We start from the raw sequence: 21,875 nt of genomic DNA on the forward strand, positions 1-21,875 counted from the left end.
CGTTGTTTTATGCTGTGCACAGAAAAGGGGGCACTGTGAGCAAACTGCGTCCGGGTACGAGCATTATATCAAGGGGGTGTTCGCTAAATTTTGGTTACGTTTCTGCCCCATGGGCCGGGTGAAAACTGCAGTTTACACGTCCAGGATGTGTGGGATTGCAAGCAGTGGTCTCTCTGCCTGCTTACCCGTTTTAAGAGCTTCAATACGCATCTCAGGTGACCATGGAATGTGAACACGTGATGTCCAGCAATTCATGCAAAGCTTTCCGTTGTAGCGGGGCACCGCAAGACATCTGTTATATAGTCACATGATGATAGTCTATTAGTTGTACTGTCCCAGAAGGATACATGAAGAATGTTTGGTGGCATTCCACGTGACAATGCCACCCCTACTGACCTATTTTAAAATGGTGCATCCAAGTGCGGCTATTATTAGAAGGGGCTGCTTCTCAGCGTCAAGCTGCACTTTTCTCCCAATGCTGCTCATCTTTGGTCACCCAGTGGGCAGGACGAGCAGGTCAAAAGGACCTCCTGGTGGGGGCTTCTCCTGGCAAAATCCGCAATCCATAGGTCCAGAGTGCAAGGTCACTGCCGGTGATCTCTCTGCCTGCTTTCCCATGTTTAGAGATCTGGTAAATGCCTGGGTGACCACAGAGTAGGAGCATGTGGCGTCCGCCGGTTCACTGAAGCTTTCCACGGCCAGTGGGCACCTCAAGAGGTCGTCTGCATAGTCAACCCAAGCAGGAGAGTATTCACTTGACCTGGAAATAACTATTCTAGTTTAGATAGGCCACATGTTATTTTATCAGCGGCACCCTTCCAAGAGGGTCCTCAAAGGAGCTTTGGTGGCATTCGGCATTTTTAATAGAGAAAAAGACTTAAATTATATTGGGAACTTGGGGACAATTAATCTGATCTTTAAGATTTTTTAGCTTTATACGAAGTAAAGTGAACAGATACTGCCGTCGGTCAGATTAAATCTACAAAATAATTGGACTTCATTACCTTAGGAAGGTCATAACAGGAATGCACAGATCACTTTTATATTACAGTACTTTCAGAGACAGCGCCATTAAATAAACCATTGACTCTGGAAGGATCAATATGTACTGTACAAATTTATAATAAATGGCTACTTCCATCAACATTGGATTTATATTAAGAGGAACATAGGAATATTCAGCCTGGATTGGGCTGATAAGTGGCAAGAAACATTTGTACCACACAAGTGCCAGACAATGACCATCTCCAACAAGAGAAAGTCTAACCACCACCCCTTGACATTCAAAGGCATTACCATCATCGAATCCCCCACCATCAACATCCTGGGGGTCAACACTGACAAGAAACTTAACTGGACCAGCCACATAAATACTGTAGCTACAAGAGCAGGTCAGAGGCTGGCTATTCTGCAGCGAGTGACTCACCTCCTGACTCCCCAAAGCCTTTTCACCATCTACAAGGCACAAGTCAGGAGTGTGATGGAATACTCTCCACTTGCTTGGATGAGTGCAGCTCCAACAACACTCAAGAAGCTCAACACCATCCAGGACAAAGCAGCCCGCTTGATTGGTACCCCATCTACCACCTTAAACATTCACTCCCTCCACCACCATCGTACCGTGGCTGCAGTGTGTACCATCTACAAGATACACTGCAGAATCTTGCCAAGTCTTGTTCGACAGCACTGCCCAAACACGCGACCTCTACCATCTAGAAGGAAAAGGGCAGCAGGCGCATGGGAACACCACCACCTCCAAGTTCCCCTCCAAGTCACAAACCATCCTGACTTGGAAATATCTTGCCGTTCTTGCATCGTCACTGGATCAAAATCCTGGAACTCCCTCCCTAACAGCACTGTGGGAGTACCTTCACCATACGGACTGCAGCGGTTCAAGAAAGTGGCGCACCACCACCTTCTCAAGAGCAATTAGGGATTGGCAATAAATGTTGGCCTTGCTAGCGATACCCACATCACGTGAACGAATGAAAAAAAAGCCCCTCGAGCCTGTTCCACCATTCAATTAGATCACTGCTGATCTGAATCTTTCCTCCATTTACCCGCCTTGGTTCCATATCCCTTAATACTCTTACCTAAAAAAAAATGTCAACTTTGTTTTGAAATTTTCAATTGACCTAACGTCAACAGCTTTTTGGGGGGAGAGGGTTCCAGATCTCCACTACCCTTTATGTGAAGTGCTTCCTGACATCATCCCTAGATGGATCAACTCTAATTTTAAACTTATACTCCATTGTCCTGGACTCCCCCACCAGAGGAAATCGTTTCGCTGTAGCTGCCCGATGACGCCTCTCAGAAATGACACAAATCACTGCACATACAATTCATTACTTTGAAGTGCAGTAGCTGCTGATATGTAGTTAAACAAGGGAGCTATTTTGGAACAGAAGGATCCTTCAAACAGAAGTGGGATGAATGACCATTAATCTGTTTTAGTGATATTAGTTGAGGGACACTGGGAGGACTCTTGCCATATTTTGGCATCTTTTATGTCCACCTTAAATCACGGAGCAGGCAGCCGGAAACCTCGTCTTAATGTCTCATCTGAAGGACATAACCTCTGACAAGGCAGCGCTCCCTCAGTACTTTTAAAAAAATTATTATTCGTTGATGGGATGTGGGTGTCGCTGGCTAGGCCTGCATTTAGTGCCCATCCCAAATTGCCCTTGAGAAGATGGTGGTGAGCCGCCTTCTTGAACCGCTGCAGTCCGTGTGGTGTAGGTACACCCACAGTGCTGTTAGGAAGGGAGTTCCAGGATTTTGGCCCAGCGACAGTGAAGGAACGGCGATACAGGTCCAAGTCAGGATGGTGTGTGGCTTGGAGGGGAACTTGTAGGTGGTGATGTTCCCATGCGTCTGCTGCCCTTGTCCTTCTAAGTGGTAGAGGTCGCGGGTTTGGAAGGTGCTGTTGAAGGAGCTTTGGCGAGTTGCTGCAGTGCATCTTGTAGATGGTACACACTGCAGCCACAGTGCGCTGGTGGTGGAGGGAGTGAATGTTGAAGGTGGTGGATGGAGTGCCAATCAAGCGGGCTGCTTTATCCTGAATGGTGTCGAGCTTCTTGAGTGTTGTTGGAGCTGCACTCATCCAGGCAAGTGGAGAGTGTTCCATCACACTCCTGACTTGTGCCTTGTAGATGGTGGAAAGGCTTTGGGGAGTCAGGAGGTGAGACACTCGCCGCAGAATTCCCAGCCTCTGGCCTGCTCTTGTAGCCACAGTATTTATATGGCTGGTCCAGTTCAGTTTCTGATCAATGGTAACCCCCAGGATGTTGATAGTGGGGGATTCAGCGATGGTAATGCCATTGAATGTCAAGGGGAGATGGTTAGAGTCTCGCTTGTTGGAGATGGTCATTGCCTGGCACTTGTGTGGTGCGAATGTTACTTGCCACTTGTCAGCCCAAGTCTGAATGTTGTCCAGGTATTGCTGCATATGCACACGGACTGCGTCAGAATCTGACGAGTCTCGAATGGTGCTGAACAGTGTGCAATCATCAGCGAACATCCCCACTTCTGACCTTATGATGGAGGGAAGGTCATTGGTGAAACAGCTGAAGATGGCTGGGCCTAGGACACTGCCCTGAGGAACTCCTGCAGTGATGTCATATGATTGAGATGAGTGACCTCCAACAACCACAGCCAACTTCCTTTGTGCTAGGTATGATTCCAACCAATGGAGAGTTTCCCCTTGATTCCCATTGACTTCAGTTTTGCTAGGGCTCCTTGATGCCACACTCGATCAAATGCTGCCTTGATGTCAAGGGCAGTCACTCTCACCTCACCTCTTGAGTTCAGCTCTTTTGTCCATGTTTGGACCAAGGCTGTAATGAGGTCAGGAGCTGAGTGGCCCTGGCGGAACCCAAACTGGGCGTCAGTTAGCAGGTTATTGCTGAGTAAGTGCCGCTTGATAGCACTGTCGACGACACCTTCCATCACTTTGCTGATGATTGAGAGTAGATTGATGGGACGGTAATTGGCCGGGTCAGATTTGTCCTGCTTTTTGTAGACAGGACATACTTGGGCAATTTTCCACATTGCCGGGTAGATGCCAGTGTTGCAGCTTGGCTAGGGGCGCAGCTAGTTCTGGAGCACAAGTCTTCAGTACTATTGCCGGAATGTTGTCAGGGCCCATAGCCTTTGCAGTATCCAGTGTCTTCAGCCGTTTCTTGACATCACGTGGAGTGAATTGAATGGGCTGAAGACTGGCATCTGTGATGCTGGGGACCTCAGGAGGAGGCCAAGATGAATCATCCACTCGGCACTTCTGGCTGAAGATAGTTGCAAATGCTTCAGCCTTGTCTTTTGCACTCACGTGCTGGGCTCCACCATCATTGAGGATGGGGATATTTTTGGAGCCTCCTCCTCCTGTTAACTGTTTAATTGTCCACCACCACTCACGACTGGATGTGGCAGGACTGCAGAGCTTTGATTTGATCCGATGGTTGTGAGATCGCTTAGCTCTGTCGATCGCATGTTGCTTCCGTTGTTTGGCATGCAAGTAGTCCTGTGTTGTAGCCTCACCAGGTTGACACCTCATTTTTCGGTATGCCTGGTGCTGTTCCCGGCATGCTCTCCTGCACTCTTCGTTAAACCAGGGTTGATCTCCAGTACTGTACTGAAGTGTCAGCTCAGGTTATGTGCTTAAGTCCTAGTGTGGAGCTGCAACCCACAAAAGCTTCTAAACCCGAGGCGAAAGCGTTACCCACTGAGCCAAGCAGACAAATGTCAAGACACTACTGAAGCACGAGGGGCTTTCCAAGTGGAATGCATCACATGATGGGGCCACGGTTAAGCTTTGTGTGGAATCTAAATGATGAGTTTAACAGATGAATCTGTTCACGAGGCTTTGAAAGTCCCCTCGTCATGTTGCGCTTAAAATCAGTCAGCGGGCACACCACCCCGTTTGGCCCAGTAACTTTTCCAAACCAGTATGGCAGCAACTTTCGCTCCGTAAGAGAAATAATTTAAGAAAATTATTTTTCAAAAATGAATAGAATTAGGTAAATAAATAAACAGTGGGCCTGAATTTGCAGTCGGAGGCATCTCCCCGCAAATAAAGTCCGTGCCTGCCTGATGGTCCCCTGTAGGTGGCGGCTGTTCCGGTCCTGGGCCTCTATGCAAACGCCTGCGTGAGGCCCACATATCCCAGGGGTGCACGCGGTTCGCGAGAGCCCCCTGGGATCACGTGGGCCAGCCCGCGGAAGGAATCCCCATAAACATGGGCCCAGAAATTTGGGTCGGGGGCTTCCCGCGGGTGCAAGCCTCCGACCTGCACTTACCTAGCGCGCCGGCCGTTGAGCTGTGGGCCCGCGTGGGATTACGATCCTGGGCCTCCTCCAACTGCTGGCGCGCAGTGCTTGCGTATCCCAGGGGCGCAGTTAGTTCGAAGCATCCCCTGGGATCACGTGGGCCATGGAGAGCCAATGGTAGCAGGGAATGCCCATTCATAAAATTGACAGGAAGAGCTGTCAAAACTATAAATACAAATCAGCCCCAAAACATAACTAAAACTTCAAATAAATTTTAAAAAACACATCACGTTTTTAAAATAACTATAAATTACATAAAATAACTATTTTAAACAATTTAAATTTTGAAAAAATAAATTACAGTTTCTAACGGGGCTAAAAATAAACTTACCTTTCTTTAAAGTATTTAAAAATAATAAACCTGTGGAAAAAATGTTTTAATTTTACTTAATTCACCACTTACTTTGTTAAAAGCAGGCCTTGCGACTGCTTTTTAAAAGTGTAACTACTGGAGACTTACCCTCCCGGAAAAACCTGCAAAAAAAACGGAAGTTCCAGGCGTACGCGCTGCCTCTCCGGCGCACGCGTTCGACCTGTGAACCCCTTCCTTTAAGGGAACGGAAGTTCCGGTTTCCCACGCATGCGCACTGCATGCACGAAACCGGCACTTTCGTTGGGCCTACGCGTGAGTACCCAGCGCGTACTCACCCGTGGGGACCCGAATTTCTGGGCGATGAATGGGAATCCCCATTTACACGCCAATTAAATAAAAAATAAAATTACATGTTTAAGATTAATTAAAATACAATTTAACGAAACATTTAAAACAAAAATTTTATTTTTTTGAAACATAAATGTAAACGTTTTAAAGGAGCTAAAAAAAAAACTAAACTTACTTTACAGGTTTATTTAATAATTTTTTAAAAATATGTTTTATATTCATTTAAACTTTTACCAGGCGTAAGAATTTCACGGGCATTCGCTGGGCAGTGTCTCCGCCAGCAAATATCCTTTTCCCGGGGATTCGTACGGTCTGTCAATAAGATTCTTGACAGATCGCAAGTTCCGGGGCTTTGCGTGCGAAAACCCAAAACTTGCAGGGCCTTTGCGTACACGGCCAGAGGCCCCGGAAAATCCGAGCCATTATTACAGTCCATATAAATAAAAGGGGGTACTATACTCTCCACATAAATAAAGGGGGAATTGTACTGTACATATAAATAAAGAGACATTGTTTGTGCATATAAATAAAAGGGGGCAATGTACTGTCCATTTAAATATGTATATACATTCACAGTTGCAGCTGCTACTAAGCTATGTTGGGCCTGTGTATATTAGGGCACTGTGGTATGAGGTACAGGGAACTTGGGCTGTCAGTACAACATTTCCAAACCACAGTTACATCAATTGAGTTTACTGTGAGCATCCTTCTTCATCTAATTCTATCAATCTTGGAAAAAAAAATAATGCGCTTAAACAGTGAAGGCTGCTGACATGATTGATTTGGAGAAGTTACTGAGCTGAATAGGTTGGTGCGTCTGCTGTCTACTTTTAGAGCACCGCTACAAGGAGCAGGATGACGAGAGGGCATCCAGATCCTTCCTCTGAAGTGCCTTCATTGTTTCTGACTGCTCTCTGATAGATTCATCTGTTAACATAACCCAGTTTTAGTGAATCTGCTCATTTATGTTGTTGAGGAAACTTGGGGAAAGGCCCATACATGGTGAAAACACAGTGCGGCCCCGTGGGCAATCACTTGAGTCCATCCATGGCCAGGCTCAAAAATGGTGGAAGAAATCCAAGTGATGGTGACAGTAGCTGTTTATCTTTGCTTCTAATGGCACCCAGTGGCAGCAAACAAAAATCCCTTCCAAGTGGACATAAGAATATAAAGATTAGGAGCAGGAGTCGGCCATTCGGCCCCTCGAGCCTGCTCCCTCATTCAATAAGATCATGGCTGATCTTCGACCTCAACTCCACTTTCCTGCCCGATCCCCATATCCCTTGTTTCCCCTAGAGCCCAAAAATCTATCTATCTCAGCCTTGAATATACTCAACGACTCAGCATTCACAGCTCTCTGAGGTAGAGAATTCCAAAGATTCCCCACCCTCTGAGTGAAGAAATTTCTCCCCATCTCAGTCCTAAATAGCTGACTCCTTACCCTGAGACTGTGACCCCTAGTTCTAGACTCTCCAGCCAGGGGAAACACCCTCTCAGGATCCCAGTGGACTTATAGTGCCGTGTTGTTCAATACATTGCCCACTCGCTGACATGAATCAGTCATTCATGAAAGAAAGACTTATGAAATAATACTGAGCGGCCTGCGGGTGGCGCTGTCCAGGGAGAGTATAAATACTCGGGCACGGGCCCAGCTTGCACAGGACATTCTTAACAGGAACTAGTGAAGGACACAACTAGACCGCCATGTTGTAAAACAGTTGATTAAAGCTTTGTTTAACGCTTAGACCAAGTGCCTAGTAGTTTTCTTACGTCACTCACCATATGTGGCTAATTGGGAATCCAGATATGGCTAATTGTATTTTTGATAAGTAAATAAAAAATGATTATGAGACACTGTCGTTAGGCATGTGATCTCAAAACTTGTATTTGCACAGCGTTTGCATGTGTACTTTCATCTTTTTGAGAGTTTGTTGGCAAGATAGAAAGCAGAGTGTGCGAGTGTTTTTTGTTCGTCTTGTGTGCTTTACGTCTTATGGTTAATTCTTATTGACCATCTGCTAAAATGACGGGTGAAAACAACATTGAAACACCAGCAACGTTGTATGGAGAGGGGAGCGGTCACTGGGGTCAGCTCGACCAATCGGATAACCACTCCAGGCCAGCAGAAGGAATCAGCCCAACCAGTAACGAGCAGCTCCAACAGGGCTCGTCATGGCAACGGACAAGCAGCATCCAACCGTGGTCTGGACGGAGAGCAGGGACGGGCCTGGTGGGTCTCACAGTGCGAGTCAACATTCTCAGCAAACACTCTGATGAAGTCAAAGTACCGCTCGCCACTGCTGGAGAAAAACCGAGAAGCGGCGCTAAGGTGTGCTGTGTCTCATCAATTCATGCCAGAATTCCAAACTTTGGTGTTAGAGAAAGACTGTAAAGTTTAACACTGAATGATGATAGATGTTTATTGGGCAAATATACACCTGAAGTACATATGCCTGTATTGTGTGAATTTATTTAAATTAGTACATAGGGCTAAAACAGTGTCGAGTGGCCACGGCTGTCAGCCATTTCTGACTGACGACACCATTACAGTGAAGGTATAATGCTTCTGACTGCACCCAGTGTTCAGAGACAGCAGGTGAAACCCCCTCCCAACAACAACAACTACAATTTGTATTTATATAGCGCCTTTAATGTAGTAAAACGTCCCAAGGCGCTGCACAGGAATATTTTAAGACAAAAAAATTTGACACGATCCACATAAGGATAAATTAGGGCAGATGACCAAAAGCTTGGTCAAAGAGGTAGGTTTTAAGGAGCGTCTTAAAGGTGGAAAGAAAGGTAGTGAGGTGGAGAGGTTTAGGCAGGGAATTCCAGAGCTTAGGGCCTAGGCAACAGAAGGCACGGCCACCACTGGTTGAGCGATTATAATCAGGGATGCTCAAGGGGGCAGAATTAGAGGAGCGCAGATATCTCGGGGGGTTGTAGGGCTGAAGGAGATTAGAGAGATAGGAAAGGGTGAGGCAGTGGAGGGATTTGAAAACAAGGTTTAGAATTTTGAAATCGAGGCGCTGCTTAATTGGGAGCCAGTGTAGGTCAGCGAGCACAGGGGTGATGGGCGAACGGGGCTTGGTGCGAGTTAGGACATGGGCAGTTGAGTTTTGGATGACCTCGAGTTTATGTAGGGTGGAATGTGGGGGGCCAGCCAGGAGTGCGTTGGAATAGTCAAGTCTAGAAGTAACAAAGGCATGGATGAGGGTTTCAGCAGCGGATGAGCTAAGGCAAGGGCGGAGGCGGGCGATGTTACAGAGGTGAAAATAGGTGGTCTTTGTTATGCTGCGGATATGTGGTTGGAAGCTAATTTCAGGGTCAAATATGACACCAAGGTTGCGAACAGTGTGGTTCAGCCTCGGACAGATGTTAGAGAGAGGGATGGAGTCGGTGGCTAGGGAACGGAGTTTGTGGCGGGGACCGAAAACAATGGCTTCGGTCTTCCCAGTATTTAATTGGAGAAAATTTTTGCTCATCCAGAACTGTATGTCGGACAAGCAGTCTGACAATTTAGACACCGTGGAGGGGTCGAGAGAAGTGGTAGTGAGGTAGAGCTGGGTGTCGTCAGCGTACATGTGGAAACTGACGCTGTGTTTTCGGCTGATGCCGCCAAGGGGCAACATGCAGATGAGAAATAGGAGGCAAACGGTTGCAAGGCTTTCACTATTCAATACCCTTCAGGATCCTGAATACCTCAATTGCCCCACTCAGTCTTCACTACTCTTAAATAATTTATTTCATTTATACAAAAACACATTCACTCCACGTGATATCAAGAAATGGCTGAGCACACTGGATACAGCAAAGACTATGGGCCCCAACAACATCTTGGCTGTTGTGCTGAAGAGTTGCGCTCCAGAACTAGCTGTGCTTCTAGCCAGTACAGTACAGCTACAACACTGGCATCTATCCAACAATGTGGAAAACTGCCCAGGTATGTCCTGTACACAAAAAGCAAGACAAATCCAATCCAGCCAATTATCGCCCCATCAGTCCACTCTCAATCATCAGTAAAGAACATAAGAAGAACATAAGAAATAGGAGCAGGAATAGGCCACTTGTCCCCTGGAGCCTGCTCTGTGTTGGAAGGTGTCATCGACAGTGCTATCAAGCAGCACTTACTCACCAATAACCTGCTCACCGATGCCCAGTTTGGGTTCCGCCAAGACCACTCGGCTGCCAACTTCATTACAGCCTTGGTCCAAACATGGACAAAGGAACTGAATTCTACAGGTGAGGTGAGAGTGACTGCCCTTGACATCAAGGCAGCATTTGACCGAGTGTTGCATCAAGGAGCCCGAGTAGAACTAAAGTCACTGGGAATCGGGGGGAAAACTCTCCACTGGTTGGAGTCATACCTAGCACAAAGGAAGATTGTTGAGTTGGTTGAAGGTCAATCATCACAGCCCAGGACATCGCTGCAGGAGTTCCCCGGGGCAGTGTCCTAGGCCCAACCATCTTCAGCTGCTTCATCAATGACCTTCCCTCCAACATAAGGTCGGAAATGGGGATGTTCGCTGATGACTGCACAGTGTTCAGTGCCATTCACAACTCCTCAGATAATGAAGCAGTCCATGCCTGCATGCAACAAGATCTGGACGACATTCAGGCTTGGGCTGATAAGTGGCAGGTAACATTAGCGCCACAGAAGTGCCGGGTAATGACTATCTCCAACAAGCGAGAGTCTAACTACTGCCCCTTGACATTCAACGGCATTACCATGGCCGAATCCCCCACCATCAACATCCTGGGGTCACCATTGACCTGAAACTTAACTGGACCAGCCACATAAATACTGTGGCTGCAAGAGCAGGTCAGAGGCTAGGTATTCTGCGGCGAGTGTCTCACCTCCTGACTCCCCAAAGCCTTTCCACCATCTACAAGGCACAAGTAAGGAGTATGATGGAAAACCCTCCACTTGCCTGGATGAGTGCCGCTCCAACAACACTCAAGAAGCTCGACACTATCCCGGACAAAGCAGCCTGCTTGATTGGCACCCCATCCACCACCTTAAACATTCACTCCCTCCACCACCTAGAAGGACAAGGGCAGCAGGTGCAAGGAAACACCACCACCTCCAACTTCCCCTGCAAGTCACACATCATCCTGACTTAGAAGTATATCGCCGATTCTTCATCATCGCTGGGTCAAAATCCTGGAACTCCCTACATAACAGCACTGTGGGAGTACCTTCACCACACGGACTGCAGCGGCTCAAGAAGGCGTCTCACCATCACCTTCTCAAGGGCAACTAGGCATGGGCAATAAATGCTGGCCTTGCCAGCGACGCCCACATCTCATAAACAAATGAAAAAAACCCATTAAAAATGGATTTGAATCAGAATTCTTTCCATCTTTTTTAACCGATACCGAAAAAAAAACCAGACCAAAAACTACGTTTGAAAATGAGGATAAAATGGTGAGTTAGGCTGCAGTTCTCATACTGTGCTCAGAAAGAGCCCATTAAAAAGCAATCTCATAATGATGCGATGAGCAAAAGGTCTTTAGATAATCTAGTAATACCAACAGATTTTATCACATGTACTTCAAATGTTTTACTCGGTTTTTCAGTGAGATCGAACAAGAGTTTGATGTAAAGAATCTGCCAGTGTGATCATTAACGGTAGGGGACTACAGGTTAAGGTTATACACGGTGAGAATAAGAGTGCAGATTCCAGCATTCTGATGGCTAAATTCACCAAACTGTGTGGTACTGAGCCAGGCTGTGAAGGACTCAGGCCCGTGCTGAGAGTCAGATGGGTCGGCAGTGTGAGTGTGAGTGTTTTATTTGCCTTTAGCACCACTGAGGTACGGAGGGGTAAAGGGTCAGCCAGCATGCCTTCTTCAGTGACCATGCTGAATGTGCATGTGACTGGTTTGCAGCCATTTGCGTTGACCGCCGCCCCCCACCAATGTTCCCTTTAAGCTGCGCGGCCACACAGCTGTCTGGAGCTCCCGCGCAGCTTAAAGGTTTTATTGTGGCAGAGCCACTGAGGAGCTCTGAACAACTGTACATAATTCCCTTTAACGATGTGTTAGCTACAGACGACACTGTTTGCATGTACAGTGCGCGGTCCCTTTAAGAGTGCGGGCAAACGTGATGACGTCATGCCGCTAATCACGTGATCACCCAAACGTAGGAAAAACGTCATGACGTCATGACGCCATCCACGGAACCGCCCAGGCAGTCCTTGTGGAGCCTCCGACCTGTTAAGACCTGTATTCATAGTTCTCTTGCAGCAATCTATTTAAACTCGTTAGTTTGACATTAAAAACCTTTTTGATTGATTGCCTGTGTCAAACTCAATCTCTAGATAGGAATTTGACCATTCCTACATTATAATAATAGGAAAATCCACGCATGCGTGGGAATTTGAGTGGGCCACGTCGCCCGTTAAAGGGGCTGCGCACACAAAAAAAAATTTGAAAGGGAACATTGCCCCTCAGCCTCTATTCGAGTAGCCTCTCACAGTTTAGGCTCATGCTTTAAGAATGAGTACTTGACTGAGGTACCAGAGGGCACCGGTACCGTGATACTGTATCCCTGCAAGAGTCGGCAACTTCAGGCCCTGAGGAGGGAAAAGGAAGCAACCTGAGGCGGGGGGGGGGGGTGCGGGGGGGCAGAGAATTTTTTTTTGAATGATCACAAAGCACTAATTGCCCGACTGGCAATGAATGACATTTCAAGAGGAATGACTCAGTTCTACAGAAGACCTTTAACCAGGGCTGCTCTCCTTGTTAAATTATTAATGACATGAATCTTGTCATTCATGTGGAAATGACTTATGAAGTAATACTGGGTGGCCTGCTGGTGGCGCTGTCCAGGGAGAGTATAAATACTCGGGCATGGGCCCAGCTTGCTCAGGACATTCTATAACAGGAACTAGTGAAGGACACAACTAGATCGCCATGTTGAAAAACAGTTGATTAAAGCTTTGTTTAATACTCAGACCAAGTGCCTAGTAGTTTTCTTACGTCAATTGTGTTTTTTGCTTGACCACATTACGAAAGATGAGACCAGAGGCCAAGTAAGATTGCTCAAGTAATTTATTCAATGCAAATCAATCTGGAGCGATCTATAATCAAGATCAAGTGATTGCTTTGAGATGTGTCTGTGCTCCAGCTGAGACCATGCCGGCATTTCCTGCAGGTATTTTAGTCAGCAGGAAACGTGTAGCCCATTGCAGATACAGTACTTGGCAAAGTAATGGGAAATTACGCCAACCTAAGCTGCCCTTTTATTGGTCCAACGCCATTCGCAGTGCCACCAGCTCTTGCCACGAGGTTCCCCGCAGTTGGCGGCAACACCCTATGTACCCTTGTTGAATCACTCAGGTTAGCAGCTGAGTTGACCCTTCTTTTTTTTTAAACTGGGTCATCAGGGGAGTTGGAACATTCAAGCTAACTTGAATGTTCTCCCTGCATTGTGTAAGCCCTGCACATCAGAAGACAGCTCAATATATGGCAGTAAATATAATATAAAATCGTTTTCATTCAGGAGCCCACATACTGACAAAGTCTCACCAACAGTGACATAAATTAGCACCAACTTCAACAGCCACAGTTTTTTTCTCCCCCCTGTGTGTTTACGGTTGTTGAATATTTTTAGTAAAACAAAATGACAGTCTGTGGCATCAAAGCAATTGGCATTTAGGAGTTACTGAGTGTGGCAGAGTGAGGAAGCTGAATTAGCCTCAGGAGAGATGTGGTCATTAACCCAGGTGGCTTCAATTTATCTGTTAATTCAGTTTCCTCAAACTATCGCGCTCATTAACTCTTCCTGGCCAGTTACCCTCTCAGGGTTTGTAATCGTGCTCTACGATATTAGTAATGAGCATGCAAGTAGGATTGCATCAAATTCTCTATCCTTTATTTTAACAAAGGCGTTAACCCATTTATCTTAAACGGACCAATGCCTCTGTTAAAATAATAGACGAATTACACAAGCAAACATTAATACACTGCAACCAATATTGCACAGCACGACTTCAAAGGACAATTCTTAAACGATTACCAGTCAGTCTCTTGTGACCAAGTACAGTCTTCAGGTGAGGCGGGGTAAGAGGTATTATTATAGATAGCAGTGCTAAACAACCATGTTCCAAAAAAGCAAGACTCGCAGAATAAAATTTCCTTCCCCTCTCAGCTGAAGGCACTGACTCGTGTTGGGTTATGGTTCCACAGGTGTCGAATGTCCTCCAGCAGTTCATAAAATGTGAACTTAGATAGAAAGTGTCAGCAGCCATTTGACTGTGACAACAAGTGCAGCAACCCTACCACCAGCCCTGCTAAGATCCGCTGGCTCAGCACAGACGGAAGGGTGGAACCTGTACTTTCCTTGTCTGGACAGATTAGTATCCTAGTTACCCAACAAGACATTGGGGGAACCCCACAAAAGGACAAGAATGCCAATTATAATTTCTACCTGTTTAAAGGTGGGGGAGGCGGTGAGGGGTGGCCAACCAGGATGGGGGGGGTTGATCGGAAAGAAGGGCAACCAGGAAAGTGGGGGGGGGGGGGGGCAATCAGGTCGGGAGGGAGGGCAGTGTTCTCTGGCGAGCAAGGAGGGCAGAGGTCAGGAAAGGGGAGAATGGCGGCGGAGATCAGCAGCAGTCCATGTGCTTTGAAGGTGGGGTCAGAAGGAGCACTGCTGCGTCGCCCAGCTCCACATTCAGGTAAGTATATTTTAAACACATATCTTGTTGGTTGCGGTCCCTTTAAGGCCCACCTGTTAGGCCGCATGTAGGCCTGGTTTTCCTGAATGTAGTCGGTGCCGATTGCCTCCGGGCAATCCAATCTTGCAGTGGGGTTTCAAACGTGGCGTCAAGCCCCTCATTTACATATGCAAAGGATCTAACACCTTGTTTCAAGTGTGAGCCCTGGATGCCAATCATTTTTGCCTATACTATTATGGCAGGTGACACACGGCAGGTGACACACCTCCAGCTCCTAATGAGAGTGCGCTTCCTGCCTGCCATATTGCCGGCTTTGGAGGCCGTTTTATCAACAGTTATTGCCAAATCCTAGTTTCTGACAACTGCTTTACGTCCTGAGCTTAGATGAGGTGATGAATTCCTGATTTTTATTTGAACCAGTCCCTTTGGCCTGTGGTTCAGAGTATGGCCTTCAAATAGGGTGAGGATAAATTGGATTCATCTACTTGGGAATTCTCAACCCCAAAGGGCTGTGGATGCTCTGTCATTCATTATATTCAAGACAGGGATCGATAGGTTTTTGGATACTAAGGGAATTAAGGGATATGGGGAAAGTGTGGGAAGGTGGAGTTGAGGTAGAAGATCAGCCATGATCTTGTTGAATGGCGGAGCAGGCTCGAGGTGCCGAATGGCCCACTCCTGGTCCTCTTTCTTATGTTATGTTAAAACAGGCAGCCTAGCCAGCGATACCTACGAGCTTCCAGATTCACTCTAAGTAAGATGGAACTTAGATTCTATTTCCTGAATCACTGAAGGGTAAAATAACACAATTTCAAATTGCTGAATGCTGGCATAACTGTGATATTTCTCGAACCTTTACAGAACAGTGCTGGGATCTGAATCTCTTCTGATGTTTTAGTACTCTCATATGGCCCAATAGTCGAAATAAAACTCATGAACTGTGTGGGATTGAATCATATAGACAAGTAATGCCCTAGGTTCAACACGCTGCCTGTGCTCAGTTAGCTGATGTCGGCCTCAGTGCGTTAGTAGTGATGCACCAATTGGCGTCAGTGCGTCCCGAGTAGGAATTCATCATCTAGGATCAGACTTGATAAATGGCCACTGGAGGTCTGCTGGATCCTGTGCAATAGTAACCCAGCAATGGTCAGTGTCATCAGTAGAGAAGGGGGGTGGAGGAAAGCCTGGAGGACAGGCAACAAAAATCAAACTCCAAAACTGCAGGGACATCATCACATTTTTTCCTCATACAGAAGTTCCCACTGTGCTGTATTACCATTTCAGTGGAATGTGCTCCGAAAAGCAGTTTGCCTTTCTGAATATCTCCGTCAGGACACAGTAGGGCTGACGTTCCTCTGCTTTGAACCAGGGAACACTCAGTGATGCAAAGCAAAAGAAAAAAGGATGAAGATCCATGATGCATTCCTAGATACTTCCTGAGGCTTCTCCAATTTGGTAGAGGGGCAAAGCAGCAGCATTGCCTTCAACAAGTGAAACTGTATAGAAATGAAGCAGGAGTGACGTCTCGATGCCTTTCACCTCATTTTCCTGGGTCTATGCTTGCCGAATACACCAACAGATGTTAGCCAGCAGCAAGTGGACCTTCCTACTTCTGCCCAGTGCCGTCAGATTGAAAGATCTCAGAGGGGCAAGCAACAAGCACATGGAAGCTCCAAAAAAATTAAGTATCTTCTTTCTTTTCAGGGTCAGCAGGAAGACAGTCAGGGCTGAAGACCTTCTGTCTGCACTTTGTGGACAGCAACCAGAAGGCCCCAGACTAGTAGCCATGACTACCACTGCATGCTGTTTAGGCTTCAAAACACAAGGCCTATTAAATTGACCTGACCAGAAATACATGCAAGTTCAGAACAGGTGGAGCTCACTATGGGTTGATGGTAGAGCATTTTCTTTCTTACTAGATCCAAATGATTGAGAGTGCAGATTTCCTTAGAAGGTGGGGAATTACAATTCCCTTGAATAGGTGTGGGAAGAAAAGTCAGCCCGTGTTCCCACTCCTATCCAATGGCCCCCCTGCTGGAAAGTACGTGTGTGGATCTCAGGGAGGATGTGATTGGGATCCGCTGTGACACTTTAACCACCTTTGGGTGAATACCTTGCCAACACTCATTGTCTAATCTCACACATGAAGGGCGGCCAATTGGCAAGATACAAGCGCCCATTAAAAAAGAAAATCAAACTTCAACAAAAAGCAAAGAGGTGAAAATTTGAGAGAGAAAAAAAGAGCAGGCTATGAATTCCTGAAGGTTATCCTCCATCATGTGCACAACTCACGTTCAAGACTAGGAACATGACTAAAGGAACATATCAATATATTTACATTGTTTCATAATGGCCACCCTCAAATGTGTTGTTATGGTTGAAAATCGAGACAAATACACCTAAACATAATGGGCACTTTTTTCACTGGTGTGAAATATAGAATTGCAAACCGCAAAATTGCGCAACCACAAAATAATATATATTTTTACCTCATAAAGCGTGATAATACCAAATGTTTCAATCGGCTCCTTCCATTGTAGATATATCTTCTCCTCGAAGGTGCTTCCTTGCACGGAGTCTATGGGGATTGCACCAGGCACTAATGGGCAGACATAAAAAAAAGTCAAAGGAAGGAATACGATTTTCTCTATCTACATGGCAGGGACATAGCAGCTTCAAGTCTCTAATGGCATATGATGGTGTGTAACCTCCACTCATTGTCACTGGCAGCTCAACCTGCGGAGTTCAGTTTCACGACCTTAGCATCCACAAGACACTTAACAGCATAGCAGGCTGCTGAGGAACTTCAGAAGCAAAGCTTTACAAAGGAAAGGCACAGAGGCTATGGTGCTGGTTGGATAACTCATGCCCGACAGTCACAAGAGTGTTACGGTCTACTTCCTCAGGCCAGGTAAAAGTCAAATTACTCTGTGTTTCTCCTCAGAAAGATTTGATAGATTCTGGATATAAACATTTTTGGTTTATCTTCCTCTTAAAAAAATATATTTTTTAATTTCTTTCTGACCTGGAGGAAGCAGGTGTATTTATTGAGAACCAATGTATTGTGACTTCCTTGATGCAGTCAGATGTGGACCAATTGCAGAAGTGATCTTAATTGACAAAGTACCGTATAATAGACTTGTTAGCAAAATTGAAGCCCACTGGCTAAGGGACAGAAAGCAGAGAGTAGTGGTGAATGGTTGTTTTTCAGACTGGATGGAGGTATACTATGGTTTTCCCCAGGGGTTGGTATTAGGGCCATTGCTCTTTTTGATATATATTAATGACCTAGATTTGGGTATACAGGGCAAAATTTCAAAGTTTGCGGATGACACAAAACCTGGAAATGTAATAAACAATGAGGAGGGTAGTAACAGACTTCAGTTTGCCTCGCACCATCCCCCCTTTTGTCTTTTAATCTCTCCTGCCTTCCGTCCTATCACAGACCTTCCCTTTTGTTCTTTCCTCCCCCCCCCCACTTTCCCAGCCCCTGCACTTGCTTAAAAACCTGTTACATCTCTAACTTTTTCCAATTCTGACGAAGGGTCATCGACCTGAAACGTTAACTCTGTTTCTCTCTCCACAGATGCTGCCTGACCTGCTGAGTATTTCCAGCATTTTCTGTTTTTATTTCAGGAGGACATAGGCTGGTGAAATGAGCAGACACATGGAGGATGAAATTTAATGCAGAGAAGTGCGAAGTGATTAATTTTGGTAGGAAGAATGAGGAGAGGCAATATTATGATACAATTTTAAAGTGGGTGCAGGGACGGAGAGACCTGGGGGTGTACGCACACAAATCTTTGAAGGTGGCAGAGCAAGTTTGCAGGGTTATGGAGAAATAGCTGGGGTATGGGACCAAATTAGACAATACAGACATGATGAGCCAAATGGTCTCCTTCTGTGTTGTAAAATTCTATGATTCTAAGTTAAGAAGGCTGTTAAATAACCATATGGGATCCTTGGCTTTGTTAATAGAAGCATAGAATACAAATGCAAGTTATGCTAAACCTTTATAAAACACTGATGATTAGGCCTCAGCTGGAGTATTGTGTTCAATACTGGTCACTGCACTTTAGGAAGGAGAGAGGGTGCAAAAGAGATTGACTAATATGGTACCAGGGATGAGAGATTTCAGTTATGGGGAGAGACTGGAGAAGTTGGGGTTGGTCACCCATCACCCCTGTGCTCGCTGACCTACATTGGCTTCCAGTTAAGCAACGCCTCGATTTCAAAATTCTCATCCTTGTTTTCAAATCCCTCCATTGCCGTGCCCCTCCCTATCTCCTCCAGCCCCACAACCGCCCCCCCCCACCCCCAGATATCTGCACTCCTCTAATTCTGCCCTCTTGAGAATTCTTGATTATAATCGCTCAACCATTGGTGGCCGTGCCTTCTGTTGCCTAGGCCCTGTAGAAAGTATACACAGACCCTTAACTTTAATATTTCTTGTAAAGCTTTGCCAGGCAAAAAGGTTTTACAAAGTGAAATAAAGTTGTTAAATGTAACAAGCAGTCTTTCACTGATAAGGCAGGAAGCATGGTTGTGACTGCAGGGGGTAGTGATAGTCAACAGAGATAAACAAACCCCCTGAGTATTGTAGACATGGTGACTTTTCTGAGGTGAGAAGTCAAACCTTTGAAGTTGTGAAATGCAGAATACGAGGTAACTCATGAACCTAATCAAGTGGTTTTCTGCCACCTTTGTAAACTTTAGGAGTGAATGAACAATTTTGGGCTGTGATAAGGATAAGCCTCACAGGATGTGTGAGTGTGAAAGTTTGACAGCTCAAACAGCTCAGACCAACATTAAAGGAACGTTTCACTATCTCTGAATGACTGATTTACTGCAAAAGACAAGGAAAGCTGTATAAAGCACAGTGGCTAAAGAATATCAGCACTGCAGTCAGAAGAAGGTGGTTTGACCGGTCACCTCGCCTACGAGGATCAGGCTGCAGTCGGAAGGATGGGCCAGGCCAGTCTTTTCGCTTACGAGGACCTACAATCAATGCTGGACTGATCATCCACGGATGGTGGTATGTAAGATTTCCTGTAAAATTATTGGTGAACTGCTCGAACAGTAGTTGGGGTTTTGAATCTGTCTTAGGAACAATAAAAGGTTAAAGACAGAACCCGTGTGTCTGGTGTAATTTCTCATAAGTCTCAAGTCCGACCTCTATAACCTGTTGGACGGGGCGAGGGGTAATTCCACACGTCTTATGGTCCTAAGCTCTGGAATTCCCTGCCTAAACCTCTCCGCCTCTCTCTTTCACAGAATCACAGAATCACAGAATCTACAGTGCAGATAGAGGCCATTTCGGCCCATCGAGCCTGCACCGACACATATCCCACCCTATCCCCGTAACCCCACGTATTTAATCCCCTAACACTAAGGGTCAATTTATCATAGCCAAATCAACCTAACCTGCACATCTTTGGACTGTGGGAGGAAACCCACGCAGACACAGGGAGAATGTGCAAACTCCACACACCTGCCCCAATTTCTCCTTATGTGGCTCGGTGTCAAATGTTTTTGTCTTTTAGTACGCCTGTGAAGCGCCTTGGGACGGTTTACTATGTTAAAGGCGCTATATAAATGCAAGTTGTTGTTGTTGTTCTCCATAAAGCAGAGACGGTTAAGAGGAGATTTGATAGAGGTGCTCTAAATCACAAAGGGTTTTTGATAGAGTAAATAAGGAGAAACTGTTTCCAGTGACAGAAGGGTCGGTAACCAGTGGACACAGGTTTAAGGTGATTGGCAAAAGAACCAGAGACGACATGAGGACACGTTTTTTACACTGTGAGTTTTTGTGATCTAGAATGCATTGTCTGAAAGGGTGGTGGAAGCTGATTCAATAGTAACATTCAAAAGGGAATTAAATAAATACTTGAAGGGAAAACATTTGCAGGGCTATGGGGAAAGTGCAGGGGAGTGGGACGAGTTGGATAGCTCTACCAAAGAGCCAGCACACGCACAATGGGCTGAATGGCCTCCTTCTGTGCTGTATCATTCTATGATTCTAATTTAATTGCTGGCCCAAAGCTCACATCAGAAGGGAGTTGCTGCTGGCGGAAGCAGCCAGCTTGAGTCTGCGAGGAGTTTTTAACGTTGAAATGTTTGGTTCAAGTTACTGTAGATTTCTCTTGGGTGAGGGAAAGGAGGAGAGGAGCAGTCGTTTCTGTGACCTTGAGTTGGAATGTCATGAGCAGGGGTCCCTTAAAACATAACTTGTGGTCCAGGTGGCGAGAACCCATACATCACATAGCCTTTAGGAAGGAAGTGATGGTATAAGCGATGTCATGAAGGGAGGTGGTGATCTACACGCCCCCAGGGTGAAAAGCAATGTGTTATGGAGGATATATGCAGGGAAGCTGTAGTCTGGATAACTTCAGGACACAAAGCACTTGGTCTAAGCAATTAAGGAGCCTGTAGTCATGCAATCTTGGGAAGTCAAGCAAAATCCTCAAGGATTAACACAACAATCAGAACATTTCCAGGGGGGAGTGCACAGGGACAGGCTGTCTCAGGGGGAAATGGTACAAAAGTAACTAATGATGAGAAAACTGTAAATATGATTTTTATATCTACCATTTTCAGGCCGCACCAAAAAAAGTGATTCAACTGTCAAAACATCAACTAATAGCTGTGGCTGAATATTAGCTGAGGGCCAAAAAGAACTGACTCATTAAGATGTGCAAAGTGCCTGTTTGCAGAAGTTAATCGAAATTGACTTTCATAAAACATTACTCGCTACATGTAACGAAAGCAGAAAATGCTGGAAATGCACAGCAACGTCAGTCAACCCCTTAAAGAGGGAGAATGTGGCCACGAATTTGTGGCCCATCCAGCACATGCCTGCCGTGACTTTGACAGGAGTACGGCGGAAGGGACGGATAGTAGGACGGGACCTGGATTCGTCATGTCCAGGCCTTGTGTCGGAGATCCCGGGATAGTCAGTTATGGGGTGGAGGCTCTAACCTCCCAAAACAAGGCCGAAGAGGTGGGTGGGCAATTCCTGCTTTCCTGACCCTCGGCGGAATCTGGCATAGGTTCAGCTAAAGTACATCTGGTGAGATCCACCTGCCAACTTGCGGAAGTGGTGCACACCTGGGGGCCCAGGCTGCGGACCAAGAGCTGGAGGCAGGATAGCTCTTTTTCGGCCGGCACAGACACGATCGGCCGAATGGCCTCCTTCTGTGCTGTAAA

The 21,875-nt window shown here is 46.1% G+C and overlaps 1 protein-coding gene across 7 annotated transcripts in view; it reads right to left on the bottom strand.

The window, feature by feature from the left end:
- The window catches only part of LOC147114602 (receptor-type tyrosine-protein phosphatase mu), a 1,110,132-nt gene that overhangs the window by 455,679 nt on the left and 632,578 nt on the right, over window positions 1-21,875 (bottom strand). For all 7 annotated transcript variants that reach the window (XM_085992394.1, XM_085992393.1, XM_085992392.1 and 4 more), the window contains exon 9: window positions 17,159-17,268. In XM_085992394.1, the coding sequence (XP_085848520.1) occupies window positions 17,159-17,268 (110 nt within the window). The remainder of the gene's footprint in view (window positions 1-17,158; window positions 17,269-21,875) is intronic.

Source organism: Somniosus microcephalus, chromosome 7 (assembly GCF_052327205.1).
Source record: "Somniosus microcephalus isolate GS21.2 chromosome 7, FLI_Smic_1.0, whole genome shotgun sequence".
Taxonomy (NCBI): Eukaryota; Metazoa; Chordata; class Chondrichthyes; order Squaliformes; family Somniosidae; genus Somniosus; species Somniosus microcephalus.